The sequence below is a fragment of the Oryzias melastigma genome, linkage group LG16 (genome assembly GCF_002922805.2).
Source record: "Oryzias melastigma strain HK-1 linkage group LG16, ASM292280v2, whole genome shotgun sequence".
Classification (NCBI taxonomy): Eukaryota; Metazoa; Chordata; class Actinopteri; order Beloniformes; family Adrianichthyidae; genus Oryzias; species Oryzias melastigma.
Window position 1 is genome coordinate 1,404,599 of NC_050527.1, and position 18,869 is coordinate 1,423,467.

The window sequence follows — 18,869 nt, forward strand, 5'->3', positions numbered from 1 at the left end:
TACATGGACATATGGGCAGCATTTTGATAAGCGTCTTAGGAAAAATCTCATTTTCAAGCTCTCACATCCAGGATAAGACATGAAATACAAGAATTTTATTCTGAAATGTTCAGCACGTCAACATCTCATTCACAGCAACAATGCACAAAATAAGTTCAGGAATAACATGGTATTCTCCGGTGGTTTCTCTCCGTCAGCTGCATGAAACGTGCACAGAATGTTTTTCCATCCAGTCTCCATCTGTGAACTCTGAACTTTTCGACAAACTCCCCTGAGCTGCCTGAACGTAAACAACACACTAACAAATCCCACGGCTCCACTTGCCATTTTGAATGAGTGTTGCTGTAAATTGCAATGCAGAACAATATGCATAATATGATGCACAATTAGGATGGTGGTAATTTTTACTGCTATAAAAGAATGCACCAAAACAGCATAAGTTATTGATAATACAAGTTTTTACATTGAAATCAAGACATCATGTCTGTTTTTTTTTTTTAGTTATTATGCATTTAATGTATATTTATTTATTAAGGTTCATGTGAGGTTAAGTGGTATTTAAGTAGATTCCTCCCTGTGCTATCAGTTGCAAAAAAAATACAAATTAATAACATTTTCGGAATTGGATGTTTCTGATATTCCAATTTTATTTATGTAGTTTCAGCATTTGGATCAGGATCCCAGTAGGCTCCCTCCTTCCTATTATTTTCCATCCATCTAAAAAGAAACTTTGGTTTCGAACTGTTCAGTGCCTGTTCCCGGGTCTTTCATATGTCATGTGCACAGCACACACCCACACTCCCTGTCAGAACACCCCACACACAAATCAGTGTGACCATGCCACTATGAATCTTCCAGAAACTTTTAAGTTACAGTCCGTCAAACCAGCTTTGCTCTTCCTTCCTCTTGATGACTAATGATGCACTCAGTGACACTTTGTCCGGCCACACTCAGCGATACATCAAGGACTCAAACAGGGTAGGAGTGCACTGCTAAATGTAAGCCCAAGTTGGTCAAATGCAAATTGAAAAAGTCGATGATCTAGCAGTTTAAACAGAATTATAAGTAAAAAAGAAAGACCAGACTTCTATTGTTGATACATTTTACACAGGAGCAAACTACAGTAAATCATCAACTGTTGACAAAATGAACGTTATTCCTTTGGATTCTGAAGGAGCCTTGCACTGATATGCAACCATTTAAAGTAGTAAGATGCAACCCTTTACATCAGTAATGTGTTGCATATCACTGCAAAAAGCTGTCTCACTGCATAAGAATCAGCTGATTCAGGTTGATCGGATGAACGGTTGAGGACTTTGTTGCACTCAACGTGCTAAATAAGCATCCTTGAACACACTTTTAGCATGTGGGTGTTGACTTGCACATGTACCTACGATTGGAAGAGGCTTGGTGTGAAATATCGAAGCGGTACAAATCTTGCTCCAGGTTCTTTCTTTCGATATATGAAAGACTTAGTGACAGACATGCAATTTCAAGCCTAATTATCTTAATTTACGTCTTTCATAATCAGAAAAAATGCCAGAAGAACATGTTAAAAACTTGTTTGATGTTCCTCTTGCTTTTTTTTCTACAGCTCTTTTTTTTTTTTTTTTTATTGGCGCATTGATGGACTCATGGGTGGACTCAAAAAAGTCTCACTCTGACGCTCCTCAGGCTTCAACTTAGCCGTTCAAAATGTCTGGGTGACATCAGAGATTATCAGTGCAGTGATTAAATGTCTTTGGTTTTAATCTTAGCGCGCACTCACTCTAGACCAGGGCTCTACCACCTGAGGCTTTCGAGCCTTCTGTGGCTCTTCAACTCCTCTATGAAAAAAAAATCATTTAAAAAAAAATAAGGATTATTTAGTTATCAATGCTTTAATAAGAGTTAGTTAGATTTATGAATTTATAGCAGAGGTGCTCCTGTAACAGTTCAATAAATGGTTCAAAGTTTGGTACACTGGTACTGACATTACACGAAATCTACAACAAAGGAGAGATTTCAAACGATGGGAAGTGCTAAAATATGAATGTATATATATTTTATGCATTTGTTTTTTTTCCTAAACCAATGAAGTCATGTTTATATTCTGGTTAATAGTTGTAAAGAGAAAGAAAAAGGATAAGAATCCTCAAAGTAGGTTAAAATACTTACATGCTTTGTTGGCAAAAACCTTTTTTCTACAGGCATAATATGAGGCCGCACAAACACTTATACAACATGTAAGAGTAAGTAAAAGTGAAGTAGGTGAAATGCAGACGAATCATGTGGATTTTTCATTTTTTAAAACCTCCACCCCTAAATTCTGCGCACTGGACAAGGGACCAGTAAGGGCTGTTCACGTGATAAGTGTGTGCTCTTTGTGTGCATCCTGACTGTGTGTGTAGCATTTGCACGATGTAAGGACCAGGGGTCAGTCCACGCACAGGTGTGTGGCATAAAGTACACTTTACATCATGAATGCGTGTTACTTGTATTAGCTACATGTATATTTCATGATAAACTTACCACAAGCACAATTATTTTACATTCCATTTTCATGACGTCCCTTAAGGTGGCTGTACAAGCATCAAAGGAACTGCTAGACACACCTGTGCTCTCCTTAAGAGGTGGCCACTCCCCCCCATTGAAGTTTTTAGTCAAAATCCAAAAAGTCTGTGCATGTTGTTTTTTAAGACATATTTTCTGCAGTACTGCAGGAGTTCATCAGAAATGCTCATCTGGGTTGTGGGTGGGGCTGTTAGTGTGGAAGATAGGACTTCCCAAGACCAAGCTAAAATTAGCGTAGCAAGAAAAAAAAACTGAGCAACATCGAAGCAATGCAGTCGTATAGTTCTTAGCCAGACGGAAAGAAATAAAGACGTTAATGGATCAATTTGTCTGCTAGTGGATGCTTCAGAATCAAAGTGAAGGAGGAAGATGTTCAACTCAGACGACAAACTTTTTCAAGTATCTGGTTTTCATCTGCTCCTGATCCAACGTGATTTGAATAAAGAAATACCCCGAAACGCAGTTTTATTCTGGAATAATTTTATACGTGCTCTCAATTTTGAGAAAAAAAATGTTAAACTCTGACGGAAACTGTGTTTTCATTCCCACTCGCAACCCAGAGGTGAATTTCTAAAGAGCTGCTGCTGCACGACAGAAAATATGTCTTAGAAAATGACACAACAAAACTGCATAATCATAACTAAAAGACCATTTGGAATGTTTTAGGTAAAAATATAGTTGGAGTGGAACTTAGAGGGTGTATTCAGACTAGTAAAGTCATTTGAGTCTGCTTATTTTGTTTCCAATCGGGTTCTAAACCTTGCATTTAGTCTGCATTCAGACTGGAGTCCACCGGAGATTTCTGTTCCAGACCAAAGCTAGTAATTAACACCACGTGACTAAAGATCCATTCAGTCATTGGCCAGCAGTTACGGGGGCGGGCCAAAACAAAAAATGGTAAATGGCATATACTTGTATTGCGCTGTCTACCTTCCTTCAAAGGTCCAAAGCGCTTCACAGTCACAAAAACATTCACACACTGGTGGTGACTCCACTGCCAAACACTGGCGCCAACCTCCCACCAGAGGCAATTCAGGGTTCCATGTCTTGCCCAAGGACACTTCGACACATGGATGGGCAAGGCGGGAATCGAATCCGCTCACGTCTGATCAGGAGTCGACCGCCCCACCACTGCACCACGGCCGCTCGTATAATTTAAAAGTTTGCTATATATTTTTTTGTGTGTTGTCGAAATCATATTCACAGGAGTACATTTGCGGCAGTGAGATAAGTGTGGTCCAAGGTCTCTATCCACCAAAAGTAAAACCTAAATTTACATTTAGACAAAATATGTCTTCATCTGTTTTCAGGCATGCTTAAAGCAAAACAGTTCATGTATATTTATTATAAAAATAAAAATACATAAATGCAAAGCAGTGTGGGCTGCACGGTGGTACAGTGGTTAGAACTCTCACCTCTCAGTGAGAAGGCTCCCGATTGGGTCCTTTCTGTGAGGAATTTGTATGTTCTCCTCATGCGTGGGTTTTCTCCAAGCACTCCAGTTTCCTCCCACAGCCCAAAAAGGGTTAATTGATTATTCTAAATTCCCCCCATGTGATGTCTGTGAGCCTCTGTAACAAACTAGCAACCTGTCCAGAGTATATAGCCTTTGTTGAAACTTCTGAAATGACGTAGGACTTAAGGTTTGATCACAAAATTAAAATGTAATACCTCATTTCAACCTGTAGGGGGCACACAGATGGTTTTTAACTATCATTTCAAGAATTAAACAAGTTTATTTTAATTTGTCAAATATTTGGCAATGACCAATAGAGGGCACTTTTGAAGCCCTATTTATAGAGGTCAAAAGACAAAAAAAAGTGGATTTAGGGTTTGGTTACTCTTTAAGAGTTGAAGGTTGCAGACCGCAACTTTAGACACAAAAATGTTACACAGTTTGCTCTCCCAACACTAAACATTTGACATGTACGTGTCATATTCCCAATAAAATAGCAGTGGATTTAGGGTTTGGTTACCCTTAAGAGTTGAAGGTTGCAGACCGCAACTTTAGACACAAAAATGTTACACGGTTTGCTCTCCCAACACTAAACGTTTGACATGTATGTGTCATATACCAGTATGCACTCTTTACATTAGCAGAATGTAACCTTTCTCACAATGGCATCTGTGGTCTGTCACATCCGTCACTAGCACAGTATTTGCTTTTTTATTTACTTTGTGGCTTCTGCTAAGTCATTTCAAACAAACTAGTATGCAATATGAGATCTGCCATAACTGATATCACTGGGGGGGGGCTGCTTAAGTATGCAGTCATTATAACTGCACAAAGTCAGAGCCCACCCGTCTATGGCTTTAGAATCAATAACTGTGGCTGCAGAATCAAGTCTCACCTATTGCCTAATCTAAACTGAAAGCAACAGCTAGGAAAAAAATAGAGTAAGATTTTAAACTTCAATTCCCTGTATTAAAATCTAAATCAATATGGCCCACAAATGGACCACCACCATTGAATTTTCCATTTTAAATGGATGAACTCGCTCTTCCAGTGAGAGGTTTTTGTAAGTGTGCTATAGCTGCAAATGCACTTTTAGGATGACCAAGACTGTGACTACTCGATGGGTGATTCAGACGTCTTCAAATCATTTTTTTTAATTAAATTGTATTATTTGTTATTTTCATTTATTTTTCATTGACTTTCTTTTGTTTCCTGATACAGACTTTTGTTAAACCCATCGTAGGGATGGATTTATCATTCTGATCATTCCATAAGGGGTGTATTTCTACTTAAAAAAATGAATGTAAGTTCCTATTTGCTTCTCTATAAATTCTGTGAGCAGATTTCCCATCGAGCTTTCCCAATCTCAATTTAAAGTCTTGTTCACAGCAGTTTTCTAATTATTTTAGGAAATGAGGAAACAGCTATCTTTTTTTTATCGCCCTCTTCTTATTTAGAGTACAAGGCGGCTGCTGAGAGGATCCTGTGGAGGCTGATTATCAGGCCTGTAAGTAAGATTGTTTATACTTCTCTGAATCTTATTAAGGACATCAGTTCTTGCTAAAAACCCGTCTCATTCAGAAGTCATGCAAAAAGAAAAAAAGAATAACACAATCTTGTTTAAAGCGTAACTACTGCATTTAATGTTCCATTTTCCTCCAAATGAATATTAGATGAAGTAATTTTCTATCCATCTTCAGAAAAAACATCACTTAAGGTGCACACATTCTTGTATTTCACTGTAGACTACTTTAGTTGTGCTGAATGTGAAGGACACATTACAGAATCCTTCTTGTTCTCCTCAGCTGCACCATGACAACGCTGAGAAAGGCAGTTGTGTATTAGAAGAGCTACTGTTGGACTTTTACTGTAGTAACCAGGAATGATGGTGATGACAGATTGACATTTCTGAGAAATTACTAAGATTCCTCCATCAGAAGTCATAGTAATTGTTTTAAAGAAACCTCAATTTTAGTAAAAATAAATTCAGAAGAGAAAGTTAAAAAAAAAAAAAAAAAAAAAATTGCAGAAAAGGTCAGAATTCTAATATTACTGCAGTAATTAGTGTTATCACCAGGGGGAGGTTGGGTCTATGGTGGCCCTGAAGTGCAAATCACACCAACAGATCACTCGAAGCAAAAACCTATTAAAGATCACTATGACGATAGAAAAAACCAAAATAAATAATGATAGAAAAAAGCGACATTACATTTTAGAAACCAAAACAAAATTCCCGGGAAAGATTTAACAAATTTAACCTTTCAGAAAATAAAAATTATCTCCAGAAATTATAATGAAATGTTTGAAAAAAAAGCACAAAAAGAAAACAGAAAAGGTAGGTGCTATGGGACATCGCTGATTAGATGATGACGTTGAATTTTATCTAATGCCCTTTCAATGTCCGCATACTAATAAAGGTTTTATGATGAGTATGGATTATTTCAAGTATCGTTTCATGCCAAATGAAAAAAATGTTATCAATCAGAGATTTTTTTCTTTTGTTTAATTTTTTAAAGATCCACTTCAATAAAAATTGTGTTTTCAACATGTTCTTGTTGTATTTATCACATGATGAAGGACATTTTATAAGACAATTTTTTGGGTTTGGGTGGTTAGAGGCTATAAGCTAGCGGGAGAGAGTGTGAACAAAGGGATCATGGGAAATGAGAGCAGGCTGACTTTGCCCCAACGGTTACGCCCACAACTCAGAGGGAAATTTCTAATGAACTACTGCCGCTCTGCAGAAACTACAGTATGTCCTAGAAAACAACACAAAATTTGGGGTTTTGGTTAAAAACAACATAATTATGATTACAAGATCAATGGGAACACTTTACAACTGATTAAAAGATGATTGGAGTGGGACTTTGCCATGTCAAAAATCAAATGTCATTATCAGATCAACGATGTATCAACAGTATCTACTGTTTTTTAAGGGTTTGGTTTTATAGCATATATTTTTATTTTTGGAAATAACTTGTTTTCTGAAAGTCTTCATTTTTATTTTGTTTCTTTTTTTGGATGGGGTGATTTTGTTTTAATTTCTAAAATGTTTTTTATTATTTGTTTTGCTTTTTAATTGTCAATTGATCTTTAATATAATTTGGCTTTGAGTGATTTGTTGGTGTGATTTGGACTAAAGGGCCACCGTAGTGGTCTGTCCTTTATCTCTGACAACTTCCCTCTACTTTTCTGAGTAAGACAGCCCTTTTACTTCCCAGGAATTACATTGTGTGTGTGTGTGTTTCACTCTTTTTTATACATTTCCCATCTCAAACCTCTTAAGCCTCTTCCTCTCATGTACACTATGTTGTATTAGACCACCATTTTACCATTTTTGAGCCAGCACACACTCGTTTTCTGTCCGTAAATGCACTCCCCATCTCCTGTCTCTTGTTTTGTTGTTTCTTTCCCCCACCACTTATTAGACAATTTCTCCCCCAACATGTCGACTCTACTAAAAGCAGCTTTTCTTAACATTTAACCATGAAAAAAAAGAACTCCCTGTAAATCATTGCAACTTATCTTTGTGAGTTTCTTCTGTCTCTGCAGGCTTCTCGGGTCTGCGGGGGCCCTCATTTCCAGCTCGGTGCTCATTGCAATGCTGCACATCGATGGAGGGTAATATAGTTGCTCAGGCTCTCTGATGTGATGCTCTCAAAGGGAAAAAGAAAATCAGACTGCATCAGTAGATTAAAAAAAGGGAAAACTACACTCTTTGACCACTTTAATAGGTAAAATTGCACAGGCTTCTGCATTCTCTCAGGCATTTCTGCCATGAATTTCTCCCGCTGTGGTTGTCAGACAGCTTGATGGAAGCTGGTGAGGCTTATTCATGTCAACATTTTCTCAGGTATTTCTGCTTTTAGAGTGTTTACCAGCAAAAACAGATTACAAATAAATCTGAGAATGCACGACAACAATGTGAGGGGCACGGAACAAAGTCAGATCACAGTAATCATTGCCATTTAGGTCGATATTGTGTAATTTAGTTGGATATGGGTTTTAGAAAGTCATACTGAGAGTATGCTAATGTGGAAGTTGTACAACAACTATCCCGCGGCACCTTAGTGCAAACGTTGAACTGCACTCAAAAACAAAGAGGAGGAGGACATGCTGATTAGTGAAACACATACCATACAGTGCTTGACTTTATTGTTTTGTACAAACAATAGCACACAGTACATGGTGTGTAAGTCCTTTTAGTGCCGAGGCCTCCCTCAGGCCAAAGACGACACTGTCTCTCTCTCAGCTAAGCTCGCATGAGTGAATCTACTCCCTGTCTAATAGCAGACATTTAAAAAATGGAGTTCATTCCATATACCACATGGATAAAGAACATGTTTTTGGTGTCTATAACATGTTCTTGTGGCGTTTTTCTCATGATATATATTTTGCATAAAATAAACTGTATGGCCGGATATCTCCAATATTGCTTGCCATCTATGTTAGGTTGGGGTTGTGAGGCAGTGAAACTGAGTGGGAGAGCGTGTAAACCAGGGGTCTCAAACTGGCGGCCCATGGTTTGCAGCCCCCACTTTAATGTGTAGGTTTAATGTTGGTGTGGCTCACGACTTTTGTATGAATTGCACTTTTACAGATGTGTGTGCAGAGCTGACGAACCAACCAATCACGGTGGAGTACGTAGCTCTTGGAGGTGTGACTAGTCTTGAAGCAGGGAAACTTTTAGGGTTGGAAACCTGACACCCTGCTCTACATTAATGAGTTCCTTACTTTTTTTTATTTTAGAAAGTTACGATTTGCGAGTAATTTTTCTCAATATCTGCAGTCAGTGCTGTATGGGGTTCCATTTGTGGTAAAAAATGCATTTTTGCATTCATTTATTCAGTTTAATCATGTCTATGTACAATATATTCTGTGTGTCTGCGCTTCTTTGATGATAGCTTTGTATTTGCTTTGTGATGTTTCAGCTTGCTTTATGCTTAAAACTTTGCATTTGCTATTGTCGTGGGATCTGGTCGTTAGAAAAGTCCTTAGCAACAGTTGCTAGCGTCGTTAGCTCCTGTCATTTCACAGGACAGTTTAGTAGTAGTAGTAGTAGTAGTTGTTTAGTAGTATATAGACATGAACAAATTTTCAATAAACTTGTGGAGTAGACACAGACAATGGATCAAAGACATAGACTGTGGACGCAAAAACATATTTTTGGCACAAATGGAACCCCATACGGCCCAGCCTCAGCCAGACTCCGCCTTCAGTGGCCCCAAGGTAAACTGAGTTTGAGACCCCTGGATGACAGGGAATGGGGGCGGGCTTACTTTCCGCCACAACTCAGAAGCAAATTTCTAAAGACATATTTCCACTCTGCAGAAACTATGTCCTAGAAAATGACAAAAAAATTTTGAGTTGGGCTAAAAATAGTCATAATTAAAAGGCCACTGGGAACAGATTGAGAATAGATTTAAAGATGATTGGAGTGGGACTTTAGCACCAGAAGTATGGGGTGTTCTGCTGATTCACCCCATTGTGTCAGATCTAAATAATCATGAGTAATACGTTTTCAAAAGTGGAGATGGTGTAATGGTAAAACATATAACTAATGTTGGTTTTCAAAACTCACTAATCAGTTCAGGGTTTTCCTAATAATTGGTCTCTTTATCTTCTTCCATCTTTCATCCAAAGCAGAAACACACAGTTTATCCCCAAATGCATTTATTCTAATTTTGTCCAAAAACCATAAATCAGCTGGCAGAGCGTTATTACTTATGCACTCAGCAGCAATAGAACGTTAATTAGTTATTCTGGGAATAACAAACAAAGCACTGCAGTCAGGAATTTAAAAGGAAATAAGCTAATGCGGAAATAATCATCTCAGGGATGCTGTATATTCAAAGATCAGACCAAAGACCGCTTATGAAGTGGATGTTTCTCTCCAAAGGGGGTCAAATATTTAGGAGTTAATGAATAGTCAAAATTGTCTTTGAAGGCCGGCTCGTAATGGCCTCAAATCTTGACTAAAAGAAGACGCTGCAGATCAGGGGCGGAGCTACAAGGGGGCAAGGGGGGAAGCTGCCCCCCAGCAAACATTTTTGTCGCCCACTTACTCCCCAATTTTTGAGACAATATTTGCATCATAATTGACAAAGATTAAGAAATCATCAATAGAAGCTTCTTTAAAAGGCCTAAATTATGCTTTTCTTAAGCCTTTCAGAATAAACTATATCAATTTATATGATAATATATTACCACTGGCACAGTAAAGAACTTTTTTAAAATAAAAATATGAGTTATTAAGCCCCTTGTCTTATACAGAAATAAGACGACTATATCCCAGGGCCTGCCATTTGCTCCTTGAGGGTGCCGTCCATTTCATGGCGTCATCCTATAGCCGGCCTCGGGAGTTTGTCTGCGTTTTGCCAACAAAAACAAACAACATCCAAACTTTGGTAAAGATGGACGTACATATTGTTCATATAAAATGAAAGCATTTTTGCCAATCACAGCTAGTTCCACGGAGAAACTGGGTGTGTGTGTGAGAGCATGGGGGCGGTGCTGGCAGCGTGGACCTTCCTGGAAGGGGCTGTTCCTCACCTACCAATGGAAGAATCATACAGTATATATAAAGAACTGGACAAATTATTCCCTCCCTCTAATGTTCCAAATAGGAACCTGCTGGTCCCAGAAAGACAAAATCCCATTAATTTCTAATGAAAAATATACAGCTATTACTCATTCATTCTACTTGTCAGAGTAACCATTCTTGCTCTGTTGTCTGAGGGTGGGTAGAGGGTGGATTGGATTTCTCTCCTTTTCTTGATTTATTTATATATTTGCTTGTTTCTGTTTTTAATTGTAAAGCGCTTTGAGATGTGCAAGTATGAGAAGCGCTCTTTTATAAATAAAGTTTGATTGATTGATTGATTGATGTCCCAAAAATTGCTATATTTGTACCATGGAAATATAGCAACTGAATTTGCCTCATTTCATTGGAACCCAAGGGGGCATAGGCGACCTAGGCGGGTGCCTAGTGAGCCATCTGCTGGAGGGGGGCCAAATCATAATGATTATATATATATATATTTTTTCTTTTTTTGTTAAACAGCTTGACACACCACTCATTTCATGTAAAAAAAAGTATTAATTATAAAACGTAAATAAAGTAACTCAAATGTTTTAAGTAATCAATTTCTTTGCAGTGCCATGCCCCTCCCTTCCTCTTGTTGCTGTCTATGCTAGGTGTGGGAGAGGAGAGGAGCGTGCAGTATTGCCGCTGTTCGTGCTTCTTTAAAACTTCAAGGAAGAGGAAACACAGGCTCAAAGGAGAGGTTTGTCTGTTTTGCTTATACTATATAAAATTGCTTGGAAATTCGCTCCCCCTTGCATTTTGCTCAAAAAAGATTAAGATTTTACCTTTAACAGTTTAAATCCCCCTACTTTCCTTTTGAATATAAGCTAATCGATGACACAGTCAGTTAGCATGTGTGCCTAAAAACAAAGAGTGTCCCAGTTCAATCCCCAGTTAGGATATCTGAATCCAAGGGGCGCAAAATTTGTTTTTCGCCTATAGGGCGTCATGCACCCAAGGGCTGGGCCTGGGTACAGCGTTATCTATGGGTGACATCATGGTCTTCCTTTGTCGATCTACAGTATGTATGTCAATGGTGAGAACCCAATCGTTTTTTGGACCGGGAGGGGCTGGATCTTAGAGAGCAGGTTTTTAGAGGAAGGCCCAATCCAAATTCTACCCTTCTCTCTTCCCCTTCATTTGGCCCTCCAATCGGAGAGTTATGAAAAATAGTGTCTCATATTTCGGACGTCACTTTTGTTCGATGACGTCATCAATAATCGTCGGTCTGCTAGTGTTTGCGTGGAGCTTCCAGTGCTTGAAAATACAATCTTTAAATCCTTCTGTTTGGAGGGTCAAATTAAAAAAAAAAAAAATTCCTGGACACGAATTGCACTTAAACTGCCCCTTCGAATGGAGGGGAAATGAGAAGAGAGGAATTATATTGGGCTAAATACTCAGAAATGCATAAATAGAGCAAAACAACGCTTTGGGGTTATTTTTTTGAGGAACTATAATACACTTAAAAGCTAAAAAAGTTGATTTTGCATGGCATAGGCTTTTGAAGCATTGCAAAAATAACAAAAGTAATAGGCCCATATATTTTAATGAAAGCTTGAGCCACTCAGATTATGTATTTCACATATTTTTTTTTTATGTATTTGATCCTTTCATTTGTAAAATCCTTCCTCTCTTCTGTTCTCATTGCCCCCCTTCTGTCCCTCCACACTGAATGTTCTAGCTCCGCCCCTGCCGTGAACGCATTTCTGCTCCACATGCGGCCCCAGAAGCAGACATTCCTACATTTCTTTTTCTAGGTAAATGAAAGGTGTCCTCCACGTGAGTTTACTGCTCCAGAGTCAGCATGGTCACTTCTCACAAATCATAGGATTTAAGTTTTTTCAAACTGTTTTCTGCATCCTCTCATCAGCACCACATTCATTTGTTTTCATCCGGAATGGGCCCCGCCCCTCCAGCAGCAGCCTGCATGTGACTTCACCCGGCTCTCACTCATCCTCCACCCTCCGTCCCCAGTTATTACGCCTGCCTGTCCCCCAGCGGGCCGCCTTTCCCGAGTACTGCACCAACACCAAGCTGGCTATAAATCACATTGCATTATCACCGCGCCGCGCTACGCTTTGACGCTCCGCCCCGCCCACCGTGCGCCTCCCATTGGTCGGCGCGGCTCCGCGGTCAGCCTCCCTGCGAGGAACGTCGACTCCATCGCAGGTCCCGCCTTCCTCCCCGCCACAGCTGATTGGGGGACGGGGGCTCTCCTTGAGCTGTCAATCAGGCGCTTTCCTGTGCGCCTCGCGCTGAACGCAGCTCCCTGCGACGCGCTGAATGCGGAGCGGAGAGGCGCGCTGCATACCAACAGGGACGCGGAGCAGGACTCTCAGACCCCGTCCCAATCCAAAACAGTCAAATAATATTCTGGACGACTTCAACCCCATCTTTGCCTCCAATGCATTTTCTGAAAAGAACTCTCTGTCACTGAGAGGCAAAACTAAGTGTGGGGGGTATTTGTTCTTTCTGCTGGGGTGTTTTTCTGGCTGAGAGAATCTGCACTGGAGAAGATAAACAAGCCCACCAGCCGCTGTCGGACGGGAGTCATTCAAAGGGAAAAGTCAGGACTGATGGTTTTTCTGCTCTGACATTCATCCACGCGCTGGTTTTTTTGTAGATATAAACAGATTCCCCGCTGCGTTCCCTTAAAGGAGGAATACCTTGACATTTGGCTGCGAAACCAAACAGAGAATCAATCAGAACTCCATCATGGGCCACCTACTCTTGCGGAACGCATTTGCTGGTTTGATCCTGGTTCTGCTGTCGAAAGGTAAGTTGGAAGGAGCCTCACAAGTGATGCGCTGGCGGATCCTCACCCGCTGCGTCTTTGTTTTTGACTTTTATTTTCCCAAATGTTTGTGGAGGAGAATACTAATGATGACGAAGAAAGAGGAGGGGGAGGAGGAGGAGGAGGTTCTACCTGCAGGTGAAGTTGTTTGTACCCGTGCACGCTCTGCGCGTCAAGCGCGTGCACGCGAGCGCAGCGCCGGAGCGTCCAGACCTCGTGGCTGCGTGCAGGCAGGCAGGAATCGAGAGATGCATGCTAAGATCCAGAAGAATTGTACTTCCATCCTCTGTGAATCTCCCTCTACGTGACTTGAATGGGCCGGTGTTCCCGACGCATTTCTGCGTGCATGCATGTGCATGTGTGCGCGTGTGGTGGTATAGTGGTGGGGGCTGTGTGTAGTACAGGTCTTTATGATGCAGTGAGAGAATCTCCTTTTTTTCCCTCTGAAATGAAGGTGGAGAGAAAGGGTGGACAGTCTGCAGGTCCTGTGGGGTCAAGCGTGAGCTGGCTGGCTGGTCAAGCCTTCATTTCCTCTTTTATCACCAGCATAAAACATATTGACTTCAGCTTCCCACAAAGACACATTTATCTGCAGTGAAATCCCTCCAGCTTAAACAGTTCAGCGTGGAGACGACTTCCACTGTTTCAGATAGTGTTTTAAGCATCTTCATTATGTGCCCCATAAACAGACTGTTGTTGTCCTCGGGGAACTCTCGCCACAGCGTATTTAAAATCTTCCATATTTCATAATGTCATCCTCTAATACTCTCACAACACCACGGGACGTCCATATTAGCTGTGCACATCATCCTCTTATGCTCTGATTTCCCCGTTCATCGAGCACAAACACACAAAAACACCTGGCTCAATTAGTGCTGCCTTACTCCTGAGGGAAATAAATAAATTACTCTGGCCCTTAATAACAATAATTGATGTGTCAGTGCAATAAGATTTGAGGTTAACAGCCCGCAGATGCAGACGGGAAACCCTCCTGCTCTGAGCTCCTTCTGGGTAAGGAGAGCCCAGCTGGTCATGGTTGGCTTCCCACAGCAAGCTGCTTCTCCACGCGGGGCAGAGAGCAGACGGACAGCAAGCAGGAAGCACTCTACACACCGGCGCCGTGGCTTCAGCTGCACACAACCCTGTTGGGTCTCATAACTTTAAATTTGCAACCTGTAGGTTTTGTGGAATGAGGAGGCCAATCGTTTAAGGCACAGCTGAGAGACGATTGGATGTGGATGTGATTTATGCACATTGCAGCATACATGAAGGCAGATCCCTCTTGGAGAGGGGGATCTCACACGCTGCTGCCAGTCGCTGCAGGTCCTTAAAATGTCCATCTTTCAAGGTGGAAAGCATGCATTATAAAGAAAGAACATGACTGCTAAAAGGCCACCGTTCACTGCTCGATAAATCATGCAACAGCAGGATTATCCTTTGTGTCTGTGCCCCAGAGAGTCAGGTGTGTGCTGATGTGGGTTCCTGCCACTGTTTAGGAGATTGTGTGCGTTACTATTGCCTGTTAAATGATGTATCAAACACATTGTCCTAAATGATTGTACCACTTCCACTGGGTTTTATTGATCCAAAGACGTTTCATCTGCTCATTCATGTACGACAGAAATATATTTTAGGAGGCAATTTCTGGCTATGCACAGTGCAAAAAAGGTTTCAGACCTGCACACACCAAAAAGGTTTTTTTTTCTTTCATCTGTGTTGCAAAACACCATTAAGGCATTCAAAGGTTTCACACAAAGCTGGCCTGTAAATGCACAAACCACTCCAAAAATAGGATGTCCAAGACCTGGCATGCCATCACACCTTTCTGTTCCACATTTATCCTCCTCTTTTAACTTAAAATCCACGACTGCCTTTACTCTAGGAGGTGGTTGAGCTGGCACCCTCTTACATGGATATTAAAAAACAAACAAATCTGCATATTCCTGGTTCTTCCAAATAGTTTTATGACAGAAACCAGACCAGTGACAGAACCACATTCATGCCAACAATATAGAGTTTAAAGCTCCACTCCGGTTCTCTTTTGATCTTTTTTAAAAGTGTTCCCAGTGGTCTTTTAATTAATTATTTGCCAAAACAGCATTCATAACATTTTGAACAAAGAAATTCTAAAAAATACAGTTTAAAGGGTAACCAAACACTGAACCAACTTATTTCAGCTGTTCAATTCTATAAATGGGGCTTTAAAAGTGCTGTCTGTTGGTCCTTGCAAAATTTTTGACAATAAACTTGTTTAACTCCTGAAATCAGTTGAATTTTTTGATTGGTCGACTGGTGTAAGTCCAGCATAATTTCAGAAGTTTCACGTCATCATGTTCTGCAGCTCCAGTATAAAAGCCCCGCCCATCTTTGATTCTGTATCATGTTAGCTTTATTATGGCTCGTAGGTGTATTGCCTCCGGTTGTCAAAAATCTACTGGCTTGCGCAACTTCTCAGTGGATTTGGAGGTTAGGCAATAGGGGTTGACTGAAAATAGTATTGAATCTGGCAAACTCCGTCCTGGGGATGGGATTTGCAATGAACGTTTCACTTGGGATTGTTTGGTTAATACGTTAGCCTTTGTTAGCTTATGGTGCTAGTGTCATTTTACCACTGAGCCACGGGTCCCCCTGAGTCTGGACCATGAGTGCCTGCCTCAAGAGAAGGCCACAGAAAGTTCTGTGGAGATACTGGCATCACTTTGCTTGGTACTACTATCCATTTTGAAGATGCAGAGTAACTACGTTACCTCAAGCTAACCTCACTGTCAATCACAGATCCAAACTGCCCCCTCCTTTTTATTTTTTCATTTATTTATCTTTTTTATTTTTCAAATCTCCAGACTCAGGCTCCAACTGTCCTGTTGTGTTACCATTTAAGCTTAATTTTCTTCTTGTTTATGTCATCCATCATGAAAAAAATGGCTCAAGAACACATTTAAAAACACCAAAAGCATGATATGAGTTTAATCGGAGTGGGTCTTTAGTCTCAAAAAAGAGACGCCACCAGGAAAACGGATTAGGACAAGAGAAGATGCAGCAAGCACGTGGTCATGTTTTAGTAAAATGACTTTGGTTCCTCATTCAAGTGGAATGTTAATAGTTTTGCCCTCTAGGAAAGTCTCTCCTAACGGCAGTTCACACACAGTTCATGCAGGTGTAGGTTGTGTTCAAATAACCCAGCAAATGGGTTTTCTTACAAACATTATGAGGGATCTAGTAAGCAGAAATCTACAGTACAAAGGAAAGCAGGTGAAAGCCAGCAGGGTGGCTTTGCAGCTCTGCCATCATTCTTGTTTCGGTAACATATGGGGGGCAAGTGGGGTCAATGCACATTGCACATGTTAGCATGTAACCATCCTCCTTCTTCCCTGCCACCTCACACACATGCAGTGCCACACACACTCAGCTGGATCACCAGCCTTGGCTTGGAGATGAAGGGAAGCGAGATGCCAGCATCAACAGATGCCTTGCACCCCTTTTCTGGAGGGGCCTCTGGTTTTCCCCTCTCCCTTTGAAAGCATCGGTTTCTGTGTGTTGTTGTTCTCCATGTTTGGCTTAGAAATGCCCTGCCATTTTGGCAGATTTTTATTTATCTGCAAGTGCTGGAGTGAGAGGGCTTGGATTTGGTATGAAGAGCCTCAGGGACGAGGGTTGGAGGTATATCCAGAATGAAGTGGGCCTTTGGTCTGAATGTCTTCTCAGAGGGTTTTATTTTTTTATTACTTTTGTGGTTTTCTGGCGGTTTATGGAGCTAAAGCTGACACCATGCTTCACAAGCAGCGGCGTGGACATACTTCAATACATTTCTGCACTTTCAAGTCGCAGACAGCTGGAGTGACTGACAATCAGCAAATCAATTACTGCTAAATGCAGCTAAACTTGGAAAAAAACAGTAAACTTGAAGCAAACATGAGACCAGTCTAGCTCTGATATTCAACAAGGGTTACTTCATTTATGCATCAGTTCTACATTACTTGTCAACTTAAATTAATACTATCCCCTTGGGAATAAATCTACATATGCAGTGGTATATCAGCGCTGACTATTTTGCATACTATTTTTTTTACAATAAAGACAAACTTTAGCTGCGGCATGTATCATATTTACCCCTGTTTCTTGGACGCACCATACATTTCAATGGTGGACATAACTCATGCGCAAGCAAGACAAGTTTCATGAAAGCCAGGTGTTTTTTTGATAGTGGTGGATCCATTTATATATCTTCAAAGCTTCAAGGATAATTTTTGTGGGTACTCTTAGCTTTGACGTGTTGTGGGTGTGTGGGCGGCAGATTTATACAACTCTGGTAAGATGAAAAATAGGGACAGATGGTCTCATAACATTATGCATTGTTGGTATTTATGATGCAGAAGCAAAATGACTGAGCTGCATTGTTCTTTCAGACTATTTGCCAGACATTATCCACAATTTCTGAATTCATTCCAGATAATAAACTGTGTCCAGACACCATTTCTTCAACACTTTCCAAGCATAGTTCTCCCTAGCTGGCATAAAGGATGCACTTTTAGCTCACATAAGGTTTGATGACAGGTATAGTTTAAGTTGGAATGTCTTTGTAGTAGATTCATAAATTCATAGTGTTCTTTTGACCATTTTACACTGCAGCTTTAGCCACAGGGTTTCAGCTCTTCAATTGTTGACGCAATTAAGGTAATTCCAGCGGATTCTGAAGTGGAGAAAAGCAGCCTTGTGCTAATGTGCAACTCTTCAGCATAATGCAACACACATCGGTGCAAAGCTGATGTGAAAAACCTTTTTTCTTCCCATTAGAATCAGCCGGTTCTTGGTGATTGCGTGAATGGTCAAAGATTTACAGTATGTTGATGAGTGTGTTATTTAGGTGTTGCCAGCAACTTCTCCGGTATTAACGATCCACCTCAATAAAAATAATGTTTTATGTGTTTTTAACAGGTTCTAGCAGCATTGTTCTCATGATGGAGGGCATTTAAAAAGGATTTAAGATTAAATCTCAATTTCTGACTATTTCTTTATATCTTATGCTATTGTGTGGGATCCAGATTACCCCACCCTTGAGGTGCATTTACACTGAACGTGATTTGCGCAACAAATTCACCTACCCCACCCCTCTTTCACCGTGTGGCAAATTCTTTGATTGTCACCTATCAAAAAATATTTTCCTTAGCTTGACGCCGCGGCAGTGTGTGGCCATAAAACAAAAATTGGTAATCATGTCTCTGCCTGGTTTGTGAGATTATTCAAATCAAATATTTCCCCGTCATCGGGGCCTTCAGTCTCACTTTAGGGACTGTGTCTGGATGACAGCTGCTTCCACTGTGTTTCTGTGACTCTGCGACTGAGTTTGAAGGCTGTAATTAATTAAAATGAGAGGGGAAAAAAGGGGGGTGGGGGGTATTATTGACTCAATGAAAATAAGATAAATGTCACAAAGTTCAGGAAGCCCGCATCGGCTGTCTGCCTGCCGTCGCATTGAACGAGGG

General features: G+C 40.6%; 1 protein-coding gene across 1 annotated transcript in view; it reads left to right on the top strand.

Annotated features, from left to right (window-relative positions):
• Nucleotides 1-12,803: 12,803 nt before the first annotated feature.
• iglon5 (IgLON family member 5) overlaps nt 12,804-18,869 on the top strand; it is a 151,639-nt gene continuing 145,573 nt past the window's right edge. Inside the window, exon 1 of the mRNA XM_024267560.2 lies at nt 12,804-13,371. Within this exon, the coding sequence (XP_024123328.1) occupies nt 13,311-13,371 (61 nt within the window). The 5' untranslated portion in view covers nt 12,804-13,310. The remainder of the gene's footprint in view (nt 13,372-18,869) is intronic.